Source organism: Musca autumnalis, unplaced genomic scaffold (genome assembly GCF_047663935.1).
Source record: "Musca autumnalis isolate F117 unplaced genomic scaffold, ASM4766393v1 scaffold_1, whole genome shotgun sequence".
Lineage (NCBI taxonomy): Eukaryota > Metazoa > Arthropoda > Insecta > Diptera > Muscidae > Musca > Musca autumnalis.
In genome coordinates this window covers 134,512,965-134,540,385 of record NW_027411644.1, presented here as the reverse complement: position 1 = coordinate 134,540,385, position 27,421 = coordinate 134,512,965, and the positions used below count along the sequence as shown (strand labels likewise).

At 33.7% G+C, this 27,421-nt stretch overlaps 2 protein-coding genes across 4 annotated transcripts in view; one reads left to right on the top strand and one right to left on the bottom strand.

The window, feature by feature from the left end:
• Positions 1 to 20,306, bottom strand: part of LOC141386709 (trypsin-1) — a 236,789-nt gene extending 216,483 nt beyond the window's left edge. Inside the window, exon 1 of one of the 3 annotated variants that reach the window (XM_073955645.1) lies at positions 20,157 to 20,306. The gene's annotated coding sequence lies outside the window, so the exon portion shown is untranslated. The remainder of the gene's footprint in view (positions 1 to 20,156) is intronic. The other 2 variants (XM_073955632.1, XM_073955644.1) reach the window with 2 other exon arrangements.
• Positions 2,322 to 3,165, top strand: LOC141404360 (uncharacterized). Its single transcript, XM_073987937.1, has 3 exons — positions 2,322 to 2,542; positions 2,609 to 2,805; positions 2,854 to 3,165. The coding sequence occupies exons 1-3, from the start codon at positions 2,467 to 2,469 to the stop codon at positions 3,022 to 3,024; spliced, it is 444 nt and encodes a 147-aa protein (XP_073844038.1). The 5' UTR covers positions 2,322 to 2,466; the 3' UTR covers positions 3,025 to 3,165.
• Positions 20,307 to 27,421: the final 7,115 nt, after the last annotated feature.

Here is a 27,421-nt window from a genome sequence, read left to right as displayed (position 1 = left end):
AACCAGGACCACCAAAACTCCAAGATCATCATCTCCCAATTCCAACTCGAAGACCACGTCATCAAAGCCGCAATCAAGTCACCAACGTGGAAGACCACCTCAGCCACCTCCACCATCTTCCACAACTTCCAACACGTCACGCCGCAAAAGCAATGTCAGCGAACGCTTAAGCTGTCGCTCTAATACGCACGTGTTTTTGCCAACCGCTCTTGCGAAGGTCCTGACCGCCGACGGCTGCGACAAGGTACGGCTAGTATTGAACTCTGGGGCAGCACAAACAACGATTTCTACGAAACTAGCCGATAGATGGCAATTACCCTGGGAAACTATTCTCCACTGTCAACCTAAAATCTTTCCACGACCACACCACTAAGGTTGAAATTACTGCTGAAGTCAAGGATAAACTTAACATATCCCCTTTTGACTCCACGACAGATAAACGATTGCAGTCCATTTACAGTCACCTGATAGATCTCGCAGATCCACACTATTTCAATCCAATAAATATCGAAATAAGTTTGGCCAACGATCATCACCCAAAAACTCTCAAAGCGGGACTCATACAAACAGCTACAAATATGCCGATTGCACAAAGTTCGGTTTTCTGCTGGATTCTATCCGGAAACTGTGATTATTAAGTTGCGTTCCAGGAAGAGGCCCCGCCATGTTTAACTGTGTTCAACAAACTAGTATAAGAAAATGAATATATAAAGAAGTATGTACTTTTTGAATTTTTGTTAAAGTTCATTCTTAATTAACATATAAACCTTAACATCTTTAACATTGTAACCTTTCACTTATAAAAAAGTGCCAGTTGTATCCCGATCAACAGAACTACGATGCATTATTCAGTGTGAAGTCTGGAAAATCACGGTATGTCAAAAATCGATGTGTACAGTCCAAATTATTTAAATCGTTTCTGAATCAAAATGTATGAGCTTTATGTTAGACTTTGGTTTTGATTCTTCAAAAGTAAGGTCAGAGGTATACTTCTATACGATTATAACATTTACATTTACATAATTGCACAAATTAATGAGCAAATAAATTTTAGATAAAATGTACTGTATCTTCCGAAATAGGTGGGGTAACGCCCACCAATTTATGTTATGTCTTAGTTTTGACTTATACTTTAATTCTATGTCTTTAAAGTAACTACTAATGCGAGGAAAAAAGTTCGGGGCCGAAAGGGTTAACATTGTAACCCTTCACTCATGAAAAAAGAGCTTTTACTCATGAGATAAAAGGTTACCTTTTCTCTTCTCTAATTCCATTTGTTTCGTTTATTTGAAGTTTAAAAACATCTATGACACAAAAACCATAATTTATGTACTTCACATGTATTGAGACCACTGAAATAACCAGAATAAAAATTAAAGTAAAACCTTCATTTGGTTCACCCACAACAATCAAAAACATTCTTTGCTGCCTTTTTATTCCTTCCGCTCCTTTACAAATCTTAAAGGGTCTGCCGCCGCTTTAACAAATTTACCCCGCTACAGTCCACTTTGGTCGATTCCAAAAGATTTGTACAACCCACTAACGCTTTGGAATTTTTAACCATAATTTTCAATAACTGTATTAACAACTGTTATTTTCCCAATACTTGGAAAGTGCAAAAATAGTTCCGATCGTAAAGAAAGCCGGAAACTATGATGTTAACAATGTAAGACCAATCTCGATGCTGTCAAACCTTGGTAAATTGTTAGAAAAAATAATTATGCAAAAATTGAAAGACGATGTGGTAAACGAATTTATTCCAGAATACCAGTTTGGGTTTAAAAAAGGTAACTCAACTACTCATGCGCTGTTAAAATTCCATAATGACGTTATATAGAATCTCAGAGATCGTAAATGTACAGTTGCTGTCTCCTTTGACATTTAGAAGGCCTTTGATCACGCATATCATAATGGAATACTTTTCAAATTAATAAACATTGGGTTTAATGGACACATTATAAAGCTTCTTCACAGTTTTTTCAATAACAGGTCTTTGTGGAGTTTGATGGTGTTAGTAGTTCTCTTGGAAATGTTGATGTGGTGTTCCACAAGGATCAGTTATGGCACCTTTTTTGTATACTGTTTTTATTCACGATTTTCCACACACTTTTAATGATTCGAAAGGTATTTATACGCAGATGATTCGTTATTATATGCGCATGCAGAATCTCCCTTCGTTGCTCTATCCAAGGTTCAGCGACATCTGTCATTAGTTAACGATTTCTATGTTTCCTGGGGTATAAAAATTAACGTTGGGAAATGTGAGGCATTATGCCTTAGAAATGCGCCCGGCAAATGTGCCAGATTTGTTGTTCCGGAAAGCAAGTTGTTGAAGCTAGTTTCAAATGGAAACGAAATTTCTGGGTCGATTCCGTATCGCGAGGCGAGTCGTATCGCGTTGCCCAATGCAATTTTTCGATTCCGTACGGCAATATTTGCCTGACGCCGTCAAATGTTGTCGCCGTAATGTTCATTTTCCGGCGACAACAAATTAGCTGTCGCCGTACATTTTTACTAACGAATAAAAACGAAAAATTGAAACGTAAGTAAGATTTTCATTTATTTTAAGTGAATTTATTTAATATTATATACGTTTTTGGTGTTTCAGTACTTATAATGGTGAAAATTGCTACAAGACAGCAATTTGAAATGCTGGTTGAAAAAATGGAAGCCCACCCAAACGTAGCTCGTGGAGTCAGACTTTTTGGCGAAACTAAAGCCACTTTTGATGAGGTGTGGAAGGATGTTGCGGAGCAAATAAATAGTTGTGGTCCACCAACCTGTACATCAGATGATTGGCACAGAGTGTGGAGTCCTTTTTAATCCAAACTAAAGAAAAAAATGTCTCAAAATAAGAAGAACATTACAGCTACAGGGCGTGGACCATCACAAGAAATATCTTTGTCGTCAATGGAGCAAGCGGTAGCAGACTTACTGCAAATTAATATGGTTTCAAATCCTGCAGGTGCACTCTACGGAATTGAAGAGACATGGGATGATAATAACAGTGAAATTGGAGATTGACAACGTATTCTCTCGCAGGAAACGAAATAAACCGAAGCCGAAAATAGGCTTTAAACCTAAAAAATTAACAATTATTTTGACGAATGTTGGAAACCAAACAAACTCACGACACTGATGGCAATTCTAAAGAATTAGATTTACCTCTTAAGTGTCGTCTGATAGATGCTACGTTAACAATGTATGTATATCTTCTTCACTATCATCAAAAAATAGTTCCACTGAGCTTATCATTTTAGAAAACTATAACTTTTATGTACAACTAATTTTTTATATTATTTCTAATTTATTGAAATCAAAACAAAAAACGCTCCTCTACACTCTCGATTAATGCTTCGGAGAGCTAATAAAGTGAAGGGGTCGTTGGCAGTAATTTTGTGTAACAGATCTACTCCTACTGGGACAAAACTTTTAATATATAAGACATGTATACGTCCAATTTTGATGTACGCTATTACAATTTGGTTCTGAGTTTGAAATATGTGAAAGAAAGGTGCTCAGGCAGTGTTTGAATAAGAATTACCAGAATCCAACAAAAAGATATTCCAATTTGCATATTATTCGGAATCTTCCATTATACCTATTGGTTTGTATGCTCTGAATCTTCTGAAGCGGTTTGTTGAGACATTGTAAAACCACGAAAACAGTTTAGTTAAAGACGTCTATATTAATCAACGAGAATTTGGCTGGTCAGATGTGTATTATCTGTCACCTGTTGGTGTTTTTAGGGAAAACATTCTACATGAATTTGACTATTCAGCTTCGCTTTCGTCAGATTTTTACTCCCTTTCAACCCCTAACATTCACAGAGGTTAGCACATTAGTATAGTATTAGTATATATATAGTTTTTATTAGTTTTGTTTTTAGTTTAATTTATGGAGATTTCCACAACAAAAATGTCAAAATGTCGGGAGCAAACATTGAATTTCAAATTACACCACAATAATTGTTATAACTTATCACAAAAGCAAGTAGCTCATGCCATTACACATTAATTAAAATAATACAAAATAGTTTTAAGATTTCCTTGTCACATGCTAATTGTAAGTTGAAACATTATATAAGTCTCAATAAATATATCTCGAATCTTGATTCTATCGATATCCCCGCAAATTATTGAGCTTCAATCCTATCCACACTTTTGTCGTTGCATACGCCAAAAACTTTGAAAACCCCCTAACCACATACATAAGTTATTTTTTTCCGAAAAAAGTATTTCAATCCCCACAGGCTGAGGGTATATTTCTGTCGGCAAAGCCGACTGATACTTTTTTACTTGTTTCTACTACATAATGCATGTGAAAAAATATTTTTTCAAACAAAAAATTATTTTTTTTCCCATAATATGTTTTTATTTTGGCTGTAACATCGAAACTATAATACCAATCTGTATGATTTTAGTCTGATTTGATTTGCCGTCAAGTTTTGATCCACCACAAATGTTTATGTCATTTTATAACCGGTAAATGGACCTCTATTTTGAAAAAAGTTGACTTATATTCATTAATTTATCAATTTTATGTACACTCCGCGAATTCTGAGTACAATTTTGCATGTATTATGCAATCTACTCGCTGAAGTCACCTCGAGAGAACTTTTTGGTAACAATTGTGCTCATTAAAATAATTAGCGTTTTTATAATATTTTCTTTGTTAAAAGCCGAAATAAAACAGCCATAACTTTTGTCCGCAACAACCAAAAATTGGCTCGCGACTTGATTCGTTCTGGGAAGTTATTTCTTTACCTATAAACCAAAAATCTTTGATGTTGCGCGAAAAAAAAATAATCTTTTTTCGAAATGGAATATGAAATAATTGACAATATTCGTGATATGGGGATTTCTGAGTGAAATCGCACACTTTCTCAAAATGAGGTTTTTGATTTCCTTTAATTTATTATTCCATTTGAAGTCAGTATATTTCCTGGTAGGGGTGTAATAAAATTCGGTCCGGCCGAACTTAACAGTTTTACTTGTTTTCCATGTTTCAAAAATATAAACATGTAAAATATACACTCCGGCCGAACTTAACAGTTTTACTTGTTTTCCATGTTTCAAAAATATAAACATGTAAAATATACACTCATAAGTAGATCACAAAACAAAAATATGTATCTAAATCTTGAATGGAAGAAACAGAAGCAATTAAAATAAAAACAACACAACAATACAGCGTATTCACTAAAACCACCAGAGGCATAGATAGTATTTTTGATGTTACACACTGAAATGCAAATATATGCAGCTGGAAGATTCTACAAAAAAAGATAATGGCTTAGAATGCCCTAGTTTGTAAAAGTAAACTTAAATTTTGGGGACTTGCAAACAAATCTTATCAACATGTTTCAGACCAATTTGTTTATTGGAGATATGTTCAATACAACTCGTAGTGTTATGGCTTTCACAAAACGATTATCTGCAATTAAAAAGGAAATTGCCACTTTGAGGAAGGCCAGACGGATGCATTAGGGTACCTCTCCCACAAAAGTTCAACATTTTTGTTTATATGCAGTTTAGTTTAGTTTAAGATCTATACGAAAATCATTTGGAAATTCATATCTATGCTACTCATTGTGATCCTGTGTACAGCGATATTATGTTTTTTGTGGGTAAGTCCATGACTCCCAAAAAAAGATCCCCTTCAAAAGTGGACAATGCGTTCCATTCGTTAAAGGTATATTTTTTGTCTGCAAGTTCATACGTTCAATGAGGGCCAAAAAATTCCGAAAGCTCCTAATACAGAATTACTGGGCAAAGGATTTTGATTGCGTATCCGGTATTCGATTTTATATTGTACATAGAAGAAAGTTTCAATTAACACATTCTACGAGCCCTAACCACTATTAATTCGTACATCAGATATTTTTTTTACTGTTTAACATGAAACTTAATTAACATCAAATATATGTCTAAAGAGAATAGATTTTCATAAATTTTTGTAGGATTAATTTTTCAGCCACAATAATGAACTGGTAAACTTTTTTCCATCGATTGGAAAATAATTGTGGCCTGTAGAGCGATTTCGGAAAATTCGTTTTTGGTCCCAATACAAGGTTCTATGAAAAATAAAGAGCGGCCAGAGAGCACGGGTTATCGTTAACCGATCGTCATAAATTTTTGTAGAGATCATTTTTTAGCCACAATAATGAACTGCTAAAGTTTTTTCATCGATTAGACCATAATTACGGCCTTTAGAGAATTTTCGTGAAAATGCACCTTTGACCCCATACAAATTACTATGGAAACAAAGTTCGCTCGGTAGATACGGGTTAACGTTAACCAATTCCCGTAAAATTTCACATATAAGGTTTTTGAATCAAATCGAAACAAATTTAGGTGGTAGGAGCTCCAAAATAAAAGTATGTTGTTTTTTACTGGTCGCCCTAATATACATACTTTAATAACACATTGTTGAAATATGCTCGGTGTACGAATTAATAGTGGTTAGGGCTCGTATTGTTTGGTATTTTTAATAGTTTGCCTTCTAGTGGTTTATTACAGAGCTCCGATTTGCTCGTTTTTACTCGCGAGTGAAAAGTACTCTAAGAGTGCGAGCAAAAAGTCCGATTTGCTCGTTTTTACCCGCGAGTGAAAAATTCCTGCGAGTGGGAGTACTCGAAGAGTACGAGTCTTACAAGAACTTTACTCTCCACTCTTTTGTTTTGTTTGGGAGCACTTGCGAGTACTCTTGGTTTAAAAATAAGAGTGCGATGAAAATACTCGAAGAGTAAAATTGAGTCAAAAAACATTTTTTTGCCGTTTTGCCGACCACCCTCCTCCGAAAATCGGAACAACCTCCTCTGGACCTCCGACCACCCTCTTCCGAACTTCGGAACAACTTTCTCTGGACCTCCGAACAGCTTGCTCTTTCCATATTCAGTCCACAGGAATATCAAAACCTGTTCGCTACTATAAACGCAACAATACACAAACGGCAAAAAATATTTTTTTCACTCGATTTTACTCTTCGAGTAAACTCGTACTCTATTTCGAGCATTTTCACTCCCAATCGTACTTTTCACGTACTCGTACTCGCAAACACTTCTCACTAGCGAGTAAAAACGAGCAAGTCTGAAATATGCTTCGCTAGCAGTGTGACCAGATCTAAAAAAGTGTTGAAGCTAATGGGTTCCTTTACGATATGATTTTTGCATATGAGTTGTCACTTCTCCCATACAAAATGTATATGCAAATTGACAACCCATATGTAAAAAACATTTGTGTAAAGTACCCATAAATCTGAATTGAAATAATGCTAAAATAAAGATTAAAATACCAAAAAATAATGCTAAATTTCAAAACGTCATGTTTTAATAAAATATTCCCTCCGGCATTATATGGAAGGTATATTAAGTTTGTTTTTCCCTTTGCATTGAATTAAAAAAATCATTTGCCACCAAATTAAGTTTATATATTGTCTGTCTACTGTCTGTCTTTTAATGTACATTGCCTGTTGCGATCGAATATTATAAATATTCATGTTTAATGAACTCCAGAAAGTTTTTCTGAGTCCTGTGAGTCATCTGGAGTTGGACTGCGGGAGCCTTTATCAAGCTAGCTAATCAGTCGGTGGGTGGGGTCACGTCCATTCCTTCCTACTCGCAGTTTTACATCACAATAATAATATATTGATTCCCTATTTATTTCGTTACGTTAATATTAAAATCGTTACCACCAAACAAACAGACAAAAAATGCCCCTAAGCAGTAACATTCGACTGACCGAATAAAGCCCCCATGTTGATTGATATGTGTTGCAACTCCAAGATGTCATTGGGAGTGAGTGCATCGCCTCTTAACCCACCCTTCACATTGTCCTATTGGTGGAAAGTAATTCAAGGACCCCATGCTTTTAAATCTAAAGGTTACCTAGGTTTTCATTACTCTCGTCTCAAGAAAACTCAGTACTCGTTTACAGATCCATATTATCCATTAATTTATTCAAAATACTTAACATCTTCAACAAACAATGTAAAAAAAACGCTTGGAAACTTACCAACCCTTCGCTGGAGTTGAGAAGGCCTTTTCAAGTTCCTTGGTGTTTGGTGCAGCTTCATGAATGTGATTATGATGATGCTGTAATAATTATCATTGTCTTTGCCTGTACCATAAATGTAATTATTGAGTTTTGATTTCTTAGCACATACTTTAAAACACTTAAATACCTGATGATTTCTTACTAAATATTATTAGATTAAATGGTTTTAGGTGAACACAAAGTGAGCTATTCTATTACAAGGTGAACTTGGTGAAATATAACACCATTCTTCAATTTGAGGTTATGAGCATTTTGCTATTGAACTTAATTATGATGATCTGATTGCACTAATATGAACTTTTTTGTGGTTTTTGTTGTATCGAATCTTACATAGAAGAATTCACTTTTTGTCACTTTTTATGCTTTTTAAATAACTTATCTGATTATTTATGACTGATATATTTATATTATTTCACCAATAATTAACTGTTTCTGGATTTGTTAGATTTTTGTCTTGATGCCGATTAAAAAATGCCGTTTGGAGGAGTGTCACCTTCATATAAACCTTCACGTGTTTCTTTCTTCGTTATGATTGTACAGGCTGTTGGTTGTCGATTTGAAGTTGGTGTAGTTTTACACTTCGGCTAGTGGCTTTTGATAATGATGTTGTTTGGTGTAATGAGATCTTAGAGAACTTGTTTGTAGATCGTCTCATTTAATAAGAGATTAATCAAAATCCCTGTGGGAGACCGGTAAACACCATCCAGGAATATGTAATAATTAATAAAAAGCAGTGGATTGTTCTTGGATGTACGACGTATTGTCGTCGATGTAAATAAATGTGGGAATGCAATGTAAACTCCTCTTGATTCAGGCCAAAGTTACATATCATATAACATTATTATGTTTAATTTGAATGTTTGATATGAAAAATGATTATTTAATTTTTGGGGAGACAGTTCAGAAATCCATGCACTGAATAAAAAAACATAAGAACAAATCGCTGTAGCTAAAGAAATTTACTGAAGAAAACTAGCCAAAATATACCTTTATAGAATCAGCGACTTTGTGCACAAAATTTAGTGGTTATGGTTACACTCAATCCAATATCAATAACTTTTGATAGAATTTTAGAAATTGATCTTACTCGCTTGACTTTATGAAATAAAAGAAAGATGAAATTGCAATTTTCTAACTCCATTAGCCGATTTCGGCAGTGTCAAAGTTGCATTAAGGCGTATTAAAATGAATTTCCCTCTTTAAAATCATATGACTGCAACCTTACCATATCCATTATGGGTTTGTCACCGCCCCATATCGCATGCGAGAAATTTGTTTACTTGGTAAAAATGGAAATATTGTTTGCCGTTAAGTTTGAACTATAGATGTTGTTTTCAGAACATATGGAACAATGGCACACTGGTCTATCACAGTCTGTAGTAATCAACAAAATTGAGATAGACACTGAATTCTTGCAAATATGCGTTTTTGTTCGCAGGCAGGACAAGTTCGAAGATGGACTGTAAGACCCATGTTTTGGTATAGCCCGATATAACGGTTCAGGCCGATTTCTGGTATTTTGCTGTTTTTGGCTAAGTTTTCAAGCAGAATTAGCTATGATTTGGTATTTAATGTTCCAAAAACGTCTTCACCAAAAATTGTGGACATAGGTTAATTTGCGTATTTTTATGATTTTAGCTACATTTTCAGACAAGACCGATTTACCAGTAATTTAGCATTCAGGGTTTTCAACAAACTTCTCTATTAAAAATTGTGGACATATGCCCACGTTTTGTAATTAGCATATATGCTTCGTACTGATGAAAAACGTCACCGCCAAAAGTTGTGGACATACATAGCTAAAGGTTTTCGTACTCTTATAAAACGGTACCGGCTGATTTAAGGTACATGGTCGTCATTTGGGTTCAATGTGGTTAAAAAAACTTCACCATAAATCGGGGTTCACATATAACGGCACCACTGATTTTAGTTTTTTTTTTTAATTTTTATCTACATTTTCGACAGAAAAGCTGATTATTTCATATCAGTTCAGAATATTTCACGGTGGAGATATAACATGTTCGGCCCGGCCAAACTTAATTTTTATACCCTCAGCATTTATGCTAACGAGGGTATATACACTTTCATACGGGCAAAATGTGCCTCATCGAAATAATGGTTTTAGACCGCAAGTATGTTTGGACGAAATGTGTTTCAGACAATTTGGAGTCGATTGAGCATTGTCCGTCCGTCTGGCTGGTTGGAGCGCACGATAACTCTCGAATGGATGAACCGATTCGGTTCAAATTTTGGCTTTCGTAATATTTTGCTCAAACTTAGTTTAAGTTCGAAGCTGGGCTACTCCTTCCGGTACCTCCCCCACAAAAGTTCGAAAATGTTCGGAAAATTTGTGCGCACGATAACTCTTGAAGGGAGTAACCGACTTGGTCCATACTTTGCGTATCGTAAAATGTGTACCAGACTTAGATAATGTTCCAATATAGACTCAATCGGCCCACTCCTTCGGGTACCTCCCACACAAAATTTGGGAAAAATTCAGTTTAGGGCCATCTATCGAATCGCTCTGATTTTTTTAGCAACTTGTATTCACTGCCCTCCTGAGAAAAAAAGCCTGAAAGTTGCAAAAAAACCCCTATGACACCGTGTGAGGTGGTTGGAGCGCAAGATAACTCTAGAACGGATCAGCCGATTCGGCCTAAAATTTGGCCTCAGTAATATTTTGTTCAAACATAGTTTAAGTTTGAAGATAAGCCATATCGGTCCACTCCTTCAGGTACCTCCCCCACAAAAGTTCAAAAATGTTCGGAAAATTTGTTCATACGGTAACTCTTGAATGGTGTGGCCGAATTGGTCCATACTTTACACATCCTAATATATCTACTAGATATAGATCAGGTTCAATATGGACTATATTTGTCCACTCCATCCGGTACTTCCCACACAAAATTTCGGATAAGTTCACTTTAAGACCTGACATCGAATCACTTTGATTTTTGTTGAAGCAACTTGCATTCGCTGCCTCAATTACGATGGTAAACGTTTTTTCAGGTGCAAGTCCATAATTCTTGAGCAAACATCCCGAAAGGGTGTAAAAACACCCTATGGCACAATATGTAGTGGCTGGAGGTCCACTTCCATAATGGTCAATGTAGATCCATTCCTTTTAGTATCTCCTCTAATCCTAATGAACATTTTTGTCGGTTCAAATTCCCAAAATTTTTAAAAACCCCTAAATATATACGTTTTTGAGAAAAAATTGTTTCAATATATACAGGCTGAGGGTATATCTTTGTCGACAAAACCGACTGATACTTTTTTACTTGTTTTATTACATTTTATTTTCTTATTCACATTTTCATTTCCTGCCATATTTTATTTTTTAATCAGAACTAAAAATTATCAGGTTTTGTTTATAAAAAATTACCAAAATAGTTGGGACTTTGTGGAGAGAATAGTGCTAAATTAAAAATTTAAAAATGCTAAATAGAAAAAAGACTTGATGTTTTTAGTTTTCAAGTTTTATTTATTTCGGATATTTCGACTGGAGTCTCCAGTCATCTTCAGAAAACTACAACAAATTGCATTTAACAAACGATTTTCTGAATATGTATACAATTAAAACTTACTTAAAGGAAGTAATCGTTGTTTTCAACGATATGATATTTATCTACTAAATTTCTGTAAATTTGTCTGTTTTATAATTTAATCGCTTGTTTGTGGATGAGTTGATTATATGCAACATCTCAAGAGTGAGGCGTTTGTGGTAGTTATTCTCTTGAGCTAAAACTTTGATGTTGTCGAAATCAGGGGCGTGTCCTGTGAGGGTGCAGTGTGCTCCTAATGCTGTTTTTTGTTCCAATGGTTTATTTCGAGCTGTGTGATCTGATTTATGTGATTATGTCCTGGTCTTTCCTATATTTTGTCCTATATAGGCTAATATGTTAGTTGTTCCTTACATATTCATTAGAAAGGGCATTCGGTCGAATACATTCGAACATATCAATATTGTTTCTTCCGAATCTTACATTGAAAAATAGCAAAGTTAGAAAGTTTTTGTCGGTTTTCCTTTTTTGCACGAGTATATTTTGGACGGAATTCTTCCGCGTGAGAAAATCTTTAAGCTTTCAAAGTATGTGAAAATGAAGGGGCAATACAAATCATAAGGCCTAAATGCAAAAAAAATGCAAAATGCAAAAAAATTATAAGCAATTCATGACCAAGTTTCAAACTGCATGTACTCGTAAGCCAACTTTTCTTTTTTATAAAGCTCAATAAAAGCTATTTTTCATGATTTTTTTTTCGAGAAAACTACGTAACTTTTTCTTCATCTGCAAGCAAAAACCCTGTTTTTATTTAACCATTTTGCGGTGCCAACTCTAACTCGAAAATTAATAAGCCAATTGTCATATACTTTTTGTGACCGATTTCGAGAAAAACGCAGTTTATATGCTGCATACAAAATAAAATAAATTGTTCCCATCCTTAATATGACAATATTCTTCCGATCGACTTAAAAATTTGACCACGTATTCTATGCTACTTATACTTTCTACTTTTTTCTGAAATTTATTTGTATACTAAAATTCAGCGCTCACATATGAACTTTAGTGTGGAGTGGATAATTTTATTGAAATATTTGAGATATATTGTGCACACCATTCAGCACGTAGGTAGATGGATGTTTTCTGGAACTAAAAAATTAGCACACAATGAGATTTCGTGCATGAAAATATTCTACAAAAATTTTGCTAGGAAATTTTATGTAGGGTCGGTCCACTAGGACAAGAAATCGATATTGTCATGTTTTCATTGTCCTTTATTATTTTTACCGGATTCTTTCTCATGAAAACTTTATGATTATGTATTTCATTGAATTTCGTATATGCTATTGCTTGTGTAGAAAACTCGTATACATATAAACTATATCTGTTCGTGGCGTTCCGGTTATTTGAATGTCTACATCTAAAGCCCTCCTATAAGAAAGATTGAGGATACAAATGGCCAGGAAATTTCTCCACTAAAATTGTCAAGATAGGTCCACGATTTGATATAGCCCCCATATAACGGTACCTCCCGATTTTCGGTATTTTGAGGATTTTATCTGCAATGGGGCGAACAATTTTTGTACATAACAGGAAATTAATGATTCCATTTTAGTTCAGAATATTTTATGGTGGAGGGTATAAAAAGTCCTGCCCGGACTTTATTGGTTTTTTTTTTGATAATTGGTTTTTATACAAAAAATTAATAGCATTCAACTTTACAATGGGTGATCCAACAAGAGGTACTTTTTCAACAGCCTTTTGTTGACATATCACGCGTGAATCGTGTCACGTGTTCATGTTATTTTTGTTTAGAACTGTTTGGCATTTTATTTTATAGAAGAGTTCCAACTTCAAAATATAGTAATATAAATAGTGTATACAAATTCATATATAAATACAAGTTATTTATAAGCTAAATTTATAAAGATAAAACCATAGACAAATAAAAGAATAGACAGAGAAATTGTAGTGTGCTTGTTTTTTGTAGGGGTCGCTGTTACAACCAATCTCGTATGCTGTGTGTTCACTCAATTGCATTTTGTTTTTGGGTAAATTGCAAGATTTTTTTATATGAGGGTGTAGATCCGGCCAAATACTACCCACATATTGTCTTTTACAATCAAAAATAGTTTAAAAATGTATAGTTCTTGCCATTTTAAAAACTGAGTATCTCATAAACTGACTCAATTCTCATTGAGTGAGAGAATTTAGGTGAGAGGATTTCTTTGTCTATTCTTTTATTTGTCTATGGATAAAACTATAATTTAAAGTTATAAATATGTAATTGTTTTTTCTGTTTATTTATCATAACACAATTATACAGCAGGATATGTGAGATACTCGTATTACTCATATGAAAATTTGGAGTCGATTGAGCATTGTCCGTCCGTCTGGCTGGTTGGAGCGCACGATAACTCTCGAATGGATGAACCGATTCGGTTCAAATTTTGGCTTTCGTAATATTTTGCTCAAACTTAGTTTAAGTTCGAAGATGGGCTATATCGGGCCACTCCTTCCGGTACCTCCCCCACAAAAGTTCGAAAATGTTCGGAAAATTTGTGCGCACGATAACTCTTGAAGGGAGTAACCGATTTGGTCCATACTTTGCGTATCGTAAAATGTGTACCAGACTTAGATGATGTTCCAATATAGACTCAATCGGCCCACTCCTTCGGGTACCTCCCACACAAAATTTCGGAAAAGTTCAGTTTAGGGCCATCTATCGAATCGCTCTGATTTTTTTTAGCAACTTGTATTCACTGCCCTCCATACGACGGTACAAGATTCATTAGGGGCAAGTCCATACTTCCTGAGAAAAAAGCCTGAAAGTTGCAAAAAAACCCCTATGACACCGAGTGAGGTGGTTGGAGCGCAAGATAACTCTAGAACGGATCAGCCGATTCGGCCTAAAATTTGGCCTCAGTAATATTTTGTCCAAACATAGTTTAAGTTTGAAGATAAGCCATATCGGTCCACTCCTTCAGGTACCTACCCCACAAAAGTTCAAAAATGTTCGGAAAATTTGTTCATACGGTAACTCTTGAATGGTGTGGCCGAATTGGTCCATACTTTACACATCCTAATATATCTACTAGATATAGATCAGGTTCAATATGGACTATATTTGTCCACTCCATCCGGTACTTCCCACACAAAATTTCGGATAAGTTCACTTTAAGACCTGACATCGAATCACTTTGATTTTTGTTGAAGCAACTTGCATTCGCTGCCTCAATTACGATGGTAAACGTTTTTTCAGGTGCAAGTCCATAATTCTTGAGCAAACATCCCGAAAGGGTGTAAAAACACCCTATGGCACAATATGTAGTGGCTGGAGATCCACTTCCATAATGGTCAATGTAGATCCATTCCTTTTAGTATCTCCTCAGCAAAACTTTTGATCTCTAATCCTAATGAACATTTTTGTCGGTTCAAATTCCCAAAATTTTTAAAAACCCCTAAATATATACGTTTTTTGAGAAAAAATTGTTTCAATATATACAGGCTGAGGGTATATCTTTGTCGACAAAACCGACTGATACTTTTTACTTGTTTTATTACATTTTATTTTCTTATTCACATTTTCATTTCCTGCCATATTTTATTTTTTAATCAGAACTAAAAATTATCAGGTTTTGTTTATAAAAAATTACCAAAATAGTTGGGACTTTGTGGAGAGAATAGTGCTAAATTAAAAATTTAAAAATGCTAAATAGAAAAAAGACTTGATGTTTTTAGTTTTCAAGTTTTATTTATTTCGGATATTTCGACTGGAGTCTCCAGTCATCTTCAGAAAACTACAACAAATTGCATTTAACAAACGATTTTCTGAATATGTTTACAATTAAAACTTACTTAAAGGAAGTAATCGTTGTTTTCAACGATATGATATTTATCTACTACATTTCTGTAAATTTGAGCGCAATTGTCAGTGTCTGTTTTATAATTTAGTCGCTTGTTTGTGGATGAGTTGATTATATGCAACATCTCAAGAGTGAGGCGTTTGTGGTAGTTATTCTCTTGAGCTAAAACTTTGATGTTGTCGAAATCAGGGGCGTGTCCTGTGAGGGTGCAGTGTGCTCCTAATGCTGTTTTTTGTTCCAATGGTTTATTTCGAGCTGTGTGATCTGATTTATGTGATTATGTCCTGGTCTTTCCTATATTTTGTCCTATATAGGCTAATATGTTAGTTGTTCCTTACATATTCATTAGAAAGGGCATTCGGTCGAATACATTCGAACATATCAATATTGTTTCTTCCGAATCTTACATTGAAAAATAGCAAAGTTAGAAAGTTTTTGTCGGTTTTCCTTTTTTGCACGAGTATATTCTGGACGGAATTCTTCCGCGTGAGAAAATCTTTAAGCTTTCAAAGTATGTGAAAATGAAGGGGCAATACAAATCATAAGGCTAGTAGATCGTGTAAATCGAGAATATGTAAAGGAAGTCGCAAGGAAACAAGGACACTGGAAATTACAAATCTTATAAAAAAGAAGGAAGCACCGAAGATTAATCAGATCATCAAAAGTGCATCCTAAAAAACCTATTGCAAAAGGCGTTATGTGTGAAAAGCGTTTGGTGGAATATAGATAACTCATAGCATTGTTGAAGGCTTTTTTAACAAGTTTCAGTCTGGATAAGGTAGTTCCGGAATACAGCTCAAGACAATATAGTATGTTAGGCATGACTTAAGCGTGAATTAAAGTCTTTTTAATGTCACGAGGTAAAACCAAGTCGCAATTGTAAAGTTGGCGTAAAGCAAATTTAGTACGCGAGACTAGTCGATCAATGTGATAAGTGAAGTCCAACTTATCGTCCAAAATGACACCGAGACATTCCATTCTGTCTACAAAATCAATTGATATACCCTTGTATTTCACATCTAAAGAGAAAGTGTGCGAGGAAAAGAGCATTGCCTTGGTTTTCGAAGCGTTAAAAAAGAGTATAATTAATATTTGCTTGTAAAACATCAGGCGAGTCTATGTTACTCGTAAATAAAATTTGAACATCATCCGCAAACAGATATGGTGAGCAATAAAGGTTCAATGAGGAAAAGGGATCATTAATATACAGCATAAACAGTAATGGCCCAATCACCGCACCTTGGGGCACACCACTTTTTACAGGGAGTACACTGGAAGCAACACCATTAACGTATACATACTGTTTTCTATTTCTTAGATATGAGACAATCAAACGACAAGCGCTACCTTGAAGCCGATACTGCGAATTCAGTTTATTTAAAAGTGTGCCATAGCCCAATCGGTCAAAGGCTTTTTTCATATCAATAGAGATAAGGACACATTGACTATGATCATTAAACGACCTTCTAATGGAGTCGGTGAGACCAAGAAGCAAGGTTGCAGTACTTCTATGCCCACGGAAGGCGCACTGAAAATCGGTGAGAAGGCTTAACGTTTCAATGTTGCGAAAGTTGACGTTTTAAGACATGCTCTACTAACTTACCTAATATAGGTAATATAGATATTGGTCTAACGTTATCGATGCTGCCCGAACTAGTTTTCGTAGCAATAGGGTTTATCTTAGCCACCTTCCATTCGGAAGGAAACGAAGAAGTTGTAACTATGGTATTCACAAGATGAAGGAAGGCAACACTAATAAGAGGCAAAACTGTTTTTAAAAACTTTAGCGGTTATCCATCATTGCCGGCCACGTTAGACTTGATCGAGTAAAGAACCAAAAACAATTCATAAAAGATATAGTCCGAAAGGAGAAACCATTAATAAAATCAGAAAAAGACTGAATGATACTGCATAATGTACGCCTTTACAACGTTTACAAATCGTTCAGCATTATTACGAAAATTCGCGTTATGTGTGTGTTTTGAGCCATTTGACTAATTCGTGAAAAACTCAAGTTAATGTTTGAGCACATATAGGCTGAAAGTGGTGCAAAAATCCAATACTTTAAGAGCTCTGTTCTTCTTAACTAAACTCAAAGAATATACCAGGAGTTTATTTTGGTCAGATATCTGTGATAGCCCAGAAGTTATGTCAAATTTTTATAATTGCAAAAAGTTGCTGAATTGTTCCATGGGACCTTTTTCATGTTTTTGGCAGTTTGTGTCACATGGAACACGTTTTGTCACATTTCAACAAAACCACTTTTTACCGATTGTGTTCCACCTCTCTATGTGAAGTTCTACTGTAGTGTTTAAATTTAAATTTTAATTTAAAATTCAGGGCTCTAATCAAACATTTATATGAGAAAAAAAAATAAATACATTAAAGACCATTATTATAGGTCTCCTTAATATTTATTTAAGTGGTTACCTCCATTTATCGCTATTTTTGCTTAATTTAAAATATATAAGTAGCGTAAAAATTTCGATCGGAATAAAACGGACTGATTTTTTGCATTTCGAATGTAACATAAAAACTTCAAACGCGTTTTTCTCAAAATACCATTTTTGTAGTCGGTGTCCACACTAGCTTCAAGAATTAACGTATGTGCGTATATTTTTGTGGGCTTACATCAAAATCTTGTCTCGAGAGAATTTTTTTGTTTGACCGATTTTTGGATTGCGGTATTAAGCAGGATGCATTAAACATTAACGAAAATAAATTGTGGTTTTCATATAACAATACAATGTTAAAAATATTTTTTTTTGTTGATGATCGTTTGGCTTAAAGTCATTAAAAAGCTTTTGATGTTTTTGTTGTTAAATTGTTATTTTATTTTTATCCAATATTTCAATTGTCTTCGACAATCATCTTCAGGGATCTGTATTTTAAGAACACAATTTTTCATTACAACAAGTTAAATATTAAATATAACACAATCAAATTACATGAATTTTTGGAAGAGTACCCTTTCCTTTCTAGTGGTAACGTCAAACTATGTTTTCTTTCGTCCGTGTTTATTCACTAATTTTCTTTACATATGCGCACAGTGGTGTGTGTCTGTTATATAATTGATTTTTTTGTCATTCGGTGTATTTATAATGTGTAGCATCTCTAAAATAAAGCGTCTTTTATAGTTATTTTCCGTTGATAATATCTCCACATCTTTCAAATTGGGATTATGTCCAGTTAATGTACAATGCGCTCCTAATGCTGTCTTCTGTTCTACAGGTTTGTCAGGTTTTTGATCGGAATTATGTCCAGAAAATCTTGTCTTCAGTTTGGTTCTAGTCGTGCCAACATATACCTTCTGGCATATGTTGGTTTCGTCCCCATTACATCTTATTTTATATATTAAATTGCACCTATCTTCTTTTTAGTCTTTGTTTTTGTATTGCTGAACATATTCTTAACATTGTTATTAGTTTTTAAAGCTAGTTGGTAGTATTGTCTATTGTAAGTGTTTGATTTGCAGAGCCGCTCGGGAAATCTAGGGATGTACGTTACTGGTGTGTATAATTTTTCTTCTTCTGTCTCTTTCTTTGTATGCTTCGTTTTGAAATTTTGGATTAAATCGGTAATGGTTTCGTCAGTATTTGTCGTAAACATATTACGATTTAAAAACTGTTATTCTTCAGTTTTTAAACCCAGTCATTTAAGACAATTTGTTCCATACTCCACATTGTTCGTAAATGGGCAATTTTTTTGTTCCTAACGCCATGATTTTTGGTGCGGAACAATTCGTTTATGTCTCTTTTCGATCCATACCCCACATGGCATTAATATGGAACAAAAAAGTACAAAGTTGTTTTGTTCCATACGCCAGGCTTTATGGATATGGAACAAAAAGACAAGATTTTTTGCGTCACAAAGCGGAATTGGAGCATACTGACATTTGAATATCTCAAAAACTATAGAAGATAGTAGAAACCAGTTTAGAAATGTCAAAAATGGCATATGGAACACTTAAGCATGACACCGACAATATGTCAAAACGCATTTTAGGAGGATGATGATATTTGGCATGTATGTATGACGATATTTTACATACTCGTATATTATTATCTAAACATTTGTGTAAATAATTTTCCCATCATATTCATGTTTTTTTAGCGAAACGTTGGTGGGTCTCTTTCCATCGTTTTTTATTTCAAATGAAAAGTTTCGTTTGTGTGCCACACACTAACAACGAACATTTACTACAGAATGTGTTTTCGTTTGTCAAATTGATGAACGAATGGATTTTTGTTAACGTTTACATTACGATACTTATTGTAAACTCCAAATGTTGAAAGTTTTGATCAAAAAATTACTGCTTTAATACATTTTATGAACTTTTTTTTTGGAATCTTTCTATACTTTTCACAATTTTGAAGCGCCTTTTCCAGGCTTGTTTTACCAAGATACAAAACTAGCTGTTTATAACGAGTCTTTCAGGAAACAATTGTGCCAAAGATAACAATATTTTGCTCATTTGCAAACTGCTTTGTCCTTGTCTGCGGATATATAGTGTGAACGTAATGCCAAATTGTACACTACTTCTTTGTTCTTGTGTTTGTTATAATAAAAATCAAACTAAAACCAGAACGAGGAAAACCATGAAATGTTGGTTAGATAAATGAACTTGGTTTTTAGTACCTTGCGTTAATAAAAACGGTGGTCAGCTTCGATTAAATTTTTATGTTTTTCACTTAATTGCTCGATTGTATTTATGTATTTATAGAACTTACCGAAATCAGGAAATTTATGTTTTCTTTCTTAGTTTGTAAACAATTATTGTCTAAATAACTATTCCTAAAAATAAATAAAACTGCAGTAAATATTATTCAAACCCGTTTTCAACACACTGACAGTTATGTACTATTTGGAACTGTTCTACTGGTAAATTGTTGCAATGTAATGAAGAAGACGTGTTCACATACACATCGCACATTACCAGTGCTCCCTTGCCTACCATTTCAACAGCCGTATGTTAAGACATCAAACTGTAGAGAACAGTTGTCACTAAAAACGAAACTATTATATAGGAACCTAAATTATGAATGAAAAGTTTTACATACATGAAAAATGAAATGAATGAATGAAAATTATTAATCGAATTATTTCTATCTTTTTGCGTGTGTGTTATGAATTCATCCTGACAATTCGAAGAAATGTGAAAAATCATTTATCGTCCATATACTTATTATAAAAATCAAAAGTGTTTAATTGAAGAAAGACACAGTAGGTTTAAGTAACGGACATACTTCTTTAATAAATATAATTTGGTCTGTTCCTTTTACTTTAAAAACAGTGAAAGGGGCAGTAATGTTGGCGACATTATTGTTATTATTATTATTATTATTAATATTATTATTATTATTATTATTATTATTATTATTATTATTATTACTATTATTATTATAATTATTATTATTATTATCATTATTATTATTATTATTATTATTATTATTATTATTATTATTATTATTATTATTATTATTATTATTATTATTATTATTATTATTATTATTATTATTATTATTATTATTATTATTATTATTATTATTATTATTATTATTTTTGATTATTAGTTTGGCTTGAGGTCATCGGAAAATAGAAAAGCAAGTTTTAATTTTGTTTTTTTATTTTTTTTAACTTTATTTTTCCAATATTTCGGCCATCATCGATGGTCATCATCAGGGTTGTAGATTGTTCTTTTGTTTTAAAGAACTTGGTAAGACATCAATCTAGATTGTTCTTTTGTTTTAAAGAACTTGGTAAGACATTAACTTCCACTCACGCGTAAAGGTATTTTCTTACTGTAAGAAAATACCTTTACCTTTACGCGTGAGTGGAAGTTAATGTCTTACCAAGTTCTTTAAAACAAAAGAACAATCTACAACCCTGATGATGACCATCGATGATGGCCGAAATATTGGAAAAATAAAGTTAAAAAAAATAAAAAACCAAAAATAAAACTTGCTTTTTTATTTTCCGATGACCTCAAGCCAAACTAATTATCAAAGAAGATAAACTCCAACGGTCAACTATAATATCAAAATAAATAATAATTATTATTATTATTATTATTATTATCATCATCATCATCATCATCATCATCATCATCATTATTATTATTATTATTATTATTATTATTATTATTATTATTATTATTATTATTATTATTATTATTATTATTATTATTATTATTATTATTATTATTATTATTATTATTATTATTATTATTATTATTATTATTATTATTATTATTATTATTATTATTATTATTATTATTATTATTATTATTATTATTATTATTATTATTATTATTATTATTATTATTATTATTATTATTATTATTATTATTATTATTATTATTATTATTATTATTATTATTATTATTATTATTATTATTATTATTATTATTATTATTATTATTATTATTATTATTATTATTATTATTATTATTATTATTATTATTATTATTATTATTATTATTATTATTATTATTATTATTATTATTATTATTATTATTATTATTATTATTATTATTATTATTATTATTATTATTATTATTATTATTATTATTATTATTATTATTATTATTATTATTATTATTATTATTATTATTATTATTATTATTATTATTATTATTATTATTATTATTATTATTATTATTATTATTATTATTATTATTATTATTATTATTATTATTATTATTATTATTATTATTATTATTATTATTATTATTATTATTACTAGGGGACCCGGCGAACTTCGTCTCGCTGTTTCTTAGGTACAGAACTTTATGGCTTTGGTTCAAACTTATAATACTATTATTGATATCACCTTGTTCAATGGCAAATATTTCTTTGTTTTGAACTGTTTAGCACGATCTTTGAAGCAGATGCACATTACACAATTGTACTTTCGACAATTGTCAGTTTGACGAAGAGAGAAGGTACTGAGAGGCAAGGTGTTTCTGTTTTCCTCGACTCTCTCTTCTATAAACTGACAATAGCCGCGAAAAAAATTAGGTAACTCTAAATCGGGACTAAGATATATTTTTTAAGCAAATAACACGTTTTGTGATGTAAATAAAAATATTTGGTAGTGCAGTTGACGCAAAATAATATCATAACGCCATACTCGTTTCATAATCGATCGTTTTCTGCAATTCTTGTTTCCACCACTGAACACGATATTTCACTAAAGCAATTGAATATGAATTTGAATTTAATGCTGAATATAGTGCTTATTTAAATTTGCGTTTTAATCAATTAACCCATTTTAACCTATTTACCCATTTTGATCCGATCGTTATCAGGTAACCACCTTCGTCTGTTTTTATACCCTCCACCATAGTATGGAGGGTATATTTAGTTTGTTTTTCTGTTTGTAACACATCGAACTAATCATTTGCACATATATTCTTGATCAGGATAAAATTCTAAGACGATATAGCCATGACTGTCTGTCTGTGTGTCCTTCTGTTGTAATCACTGTAGCGTTCGCAATAATTGAGCTAGAGCGCTATATTTTGTGTGTCTTTTTTTCCATAGGCAGGGAAGGTTCGAAGATGGGTTATATCGGAACACTTTTTGGTATAGCCCCCATATAACGCTACTTCCCGATTTTCGGTATTTTGGGGATTTTACTTACATTTTTTGACCGAACTACCTGTAATTTCACGTTTGGGGTTCCCAGTGGTCACAAAACATCTCCACCAAAAATCGTCAGCATAGGTCCATGTTTTGGCCTCCATTTAGCTTAGCTAAAGTTTTTAACCGAACTACCTGTAATTTGACGGTTGAGGTTCCTAGTAATCACAAAACATCTCCACCAGAAACTGTCAACAAAAGTCCATGTTTTGGTAGAGCCCCTATACAACGGTATCTCCCGATTTTCCGTATTTTTAATTACATTTCTTGACCGAACTATCTGTAATTTCAGGTTTGTGGTTCCCAGTGGTTCCCAAAGAATATCCACTAAAAACAGTCAAGGTGCATGTTTTGGTATAGCCCCCATATAGCGGTACCTCCCGATTTTTGGTATTTTGAGTATTTTAGCTTAAATTTTTGATCGAACTACCTGTAATTTGACCGTTGAAGTTTCTAGTAATCACAAAATATCTCCACCAAAAACTGGACTTAACGCTTTTTTACTTATTTTTTCTGACTTCTCTATTTAATGTGATCTCCCGAATTCTACTTGCACTGCAAATTCGGTATTAGATGCAATGGCTCTGGTAACATGGACAGAGCTATTCTATTAGTTGCCGTTCTTTGTGTGTTTCGGATGCTTGTCACACTAACACGTGACTGTTGTCGATTACTTGGCCACCCTATATTTAATTTCGACGTAAATTACATAGTCAAATTAATATCACGATTAATAAGTATTTACCTACTTATGTCGTCGATAAAGAATATTTGTCAGATAATTCGACCAAAAAAACTCCAGTACCTCCGATTTCTTGATTTTTCCAATTTTGAATATCATCCTTTTTTCGAATGACATACATACAGTGTACCAACAGTACCAATGTGCATATGTATGTTTGTATGTATGTATTTGGCCGTTTGTAATTGCCTTCCAAATCTGTGTGAACTTAACTGATTGAATTCATACTCCTTTTACAGTAGGGGCATCATTTTTTTGTATCATGACACGATCTAAACAGTATCAAAATATATCTGGTACAGCTTAAATATTATACCGCATACATCGGAAGTTTATCTTTCGAAGATGTTTTTACCTACGGTTTAAAAGTATACATATATGCCACAACTTCACTTCCAATGAAATTACCTCGGAGCTCTTGATGTTTCAATTAACCCACCAATTTTGTGGACTTGTACCTTTTTCCTCAAAACTGTGGAAACCACTTTAGTCTTTTCAATCGGTATCTGACCGAAACCACCACTAATCTTTACAACACTACACACGGTGTCATAGGGGCTCTTTGCAACTTTTAGGCTATTTTCTCAGGAAGTATGGACTTGCCCCTGATGAAACTTGTACCGTCGTATGGGGGGTTTGAGTACAAGTTGTTGCAACAAAAATCAAAGCGATTTGAAAGCAGGTCCTAAATTGAACTTTCCCGAAATTTTGTGTGGGAGGTACCCGAATGCGTGGACCGATTGAGTCCATATTGGAACCTCATCTAAGTTTGGTAGAAATATCACGATGTGCTATGTATGGACCAAGTCCGTTATTCCCTTCAAGAGTTATCGTGCGCATAAATTTTCCGAACATTTTCGAACTTTTGTGGGGGAGGTACCGGAAGGAGTGGACCGGTATAACCCATCTTCGAACTTAAACTAAGTTTGGACAAAATATTGCGATAGCCAACTTTTCGGTTCATCCGTTCGAGAGTTATCGTTCGCACCAGCCAACCAGACAGACGGACGGACATTGCAAAATCGACTCCAAATTGTCTGAAACACATTTTGTCCAAACATACTTGGGGTCTAAAACCATTATTTCGATGAGGCACATTTTAGCATACATGCTGAGGATATGAAAAACACTTAAACTTTACATGTTCCAAATTTTGTGTGGGAGATACCCTAAGGAGTGGTATGTACGCGAGTGTTCTGTTAGGCACAACAAAGTTTAGTTAGTGCCGGCAGATTTTTTGGAGCTCCAGGGCCATTATCTCAAAAAGTATGGACTTGTCCCCGGAACAGAATACACCGTCAAGGAAAAGAATACAAAGTCAAAATTTCGATTTTTAACAAAAAATGTGCCGTTTATTGGTCATTAATCGGTAAAAAAAATTTTAATGAAAATTCTCTTATTTGAAGACAAAATTTTTAAGTATTCCTTAAACTCACAAAAATATATGAAGACTGAACACCAAATTTCTGTAATTTTGGGTGGATAATGTGGCTAAAACCTTAAAAACCCGAAAATTGGGCGGTACCGTTCCACGGGGGTTATATCAAAACGTGAACCAATACCAATAATTCGCTGTAAAAATATTTCGCAAAACCTGGCGAAGACTAAATACCAAATATCAGCTACATTGGTTGTTTAATGTGGCTAAAACCATGAAAATACCGAAAATCGGGCGATACCGTTCTATTGGAGCTATATCAAAACGTGGACCTATGTACATAATGTTTATCAGGAAAGTTTTTTGGTCCATTGGGAACCCTCAATGCAAAATTTCGGCGTATTTGTGCGTGAAACAATGTAAAATCTTCCAGATTCCGAAAATCGGGAGGTACAGTTATATGGGGCCTATATCAAAACGTGGACATAATTTTTATCGGAAACGTTTTTTGTAATGTGAAAACCCCGCATCTCAAAATTCTACCAGTTTGGTTGATAAGTTTAGCTAAAATATTCAAAATACCGAAACATTAAGAAGTACCATTGCATGGGGACTATCCCAAAACGTGGACCGACCTTCCCAATTTTTTGCTCTCGACGTTGTCAATGAACTATAAGTATTTATACAAAAATTCATCTGCCAACGCCTACTCCTTTTATATTTGGCTACCGTTTATTTGAACTCGCGACACAGTGCAGCGTTTTTTTAGGTTATGCGTCATTATCTCGGGAACTGTGGACTTGCCCTCGAAAAAAATTACAATGACATAATGGGGGCCGCACGAACATCGTGTTACAAAAAAATTCATAACAATTCGTAAGGTGTCACTAAACTGCACTTATTTCAAATTTTGTGTGGGAGGTATCCGAAGGAGTGGACCGATATAATCCATATTCGAACCTGATGTATGCCTAGAGGTAGTATAAGCATATGCAAAGTTTGGTTCAATTCGGTTACTCCCTTCGAGAGTTATCGTGCACACAAGTTTTGCGACAACTTTTGAACATTTGTGGGGGAGGTACCTGAATGAGTGGACCTATATGGCCCATCTTCGAACTTAAACCAAATCTGGACAAAATATTTTGATACCCAAAATTTGAACCGAATCGATTGATCCGTTCGAGCCAGACAGACAGACGGACGGACATTGCTAGATCTACTCAAAATTGTCTGAAACATACTTGGCGTCTAAAACCATTATTTCGATGAGGCACATTTTTGGTCGTATCAAAGTGTATATACCCTATTTAGCCTAAAGGCTGAGGGTATAATTAATATTATTAATATTATATTGTATAGAATTTACGCATTCACAAGTTTTTTATTATTATGCCCAGCAAAATTTTATGGAAGTGATTCCATGCGATGATTCCATTGAAAAAAAGTCGTGAAAGATCCAATATTTTCATCAACATTTAAATCTATTCTATCAATGGAATAGGGATGAAGTTTGTTTTTTTTTTCTTTTCTTTTATTTATGTTTATATAAGGTTTATTATAAAGCGAGTTTGTAAGGTAGTGGTATGAAATCAGGGGATTGAATATGAAAAGCAAACATCTTGGTAGTAAAAAACAAGTGAGCAAAGGCTATAGTCGGGATGGGGCCTACACCACTACCACTGTGCATAAGCTTTCCACTGGTAAACATTTCTTTTAGGGAATATAATCCGACTACCACCAAAAATAATATGCCTCTTTCTCTCTGGGACCCCCATAAGCAACCAAAATTTCGTGACCATCTGATCAAAATTACCGACTACTGTGGTATCTCCCTTGTTTGACCACCTTCGCCAACCTGCTTTACATCAATGTAAAGGTAATATTTTCTTCTTCTATTGACAGGTTTTACCGTTGGAATACCGCTACTAGAAGCCGATATATTCACAAAGAATAAAACTTTGAATTTGTCTCCAAATGAGTTTTACCCCATTCCGACCCCTAAATATTATCCGACTATCACCAAAATCAACATGCAAAATTTCGTGACGATCCGATCAAAATTGCGACCTGTAGCGTGATTACAAGGTTTAGATGGACAGGCGGGCACATATAGCCAGATTAAGAAAAATTTCGACATTACATATTCAAATGACATTCTATTTAACTTGCGCCCATACTTGAACAGCATCGCACAGTGGAAAAAATACCGATCTAGCGCGCCAAGAGTGAAAA

Coding starts and splice junctions, on each gene's coding strand:
- LOC141404360 (XM_073987937.1), top strand. CDS start 2,467: ATGTTCATTTTCCGGCGACAACAAATTAGCTGTCGCCGTACATTTTTA. Junction 2,543..2,608: donor TAAAAACGAAAAATTGAAAC/GTAAGTAAGATT, acceptor TTGGTGTTTCAG/TACTTATAATGGTGAAAATT. Junction 2,806..2,853: donor CATCAGATGATTGGCACAGA/GTGTGGAGTCCT, acceptor ATGTCTCAAAAT/AAGAAGAACATTACAGCTAC.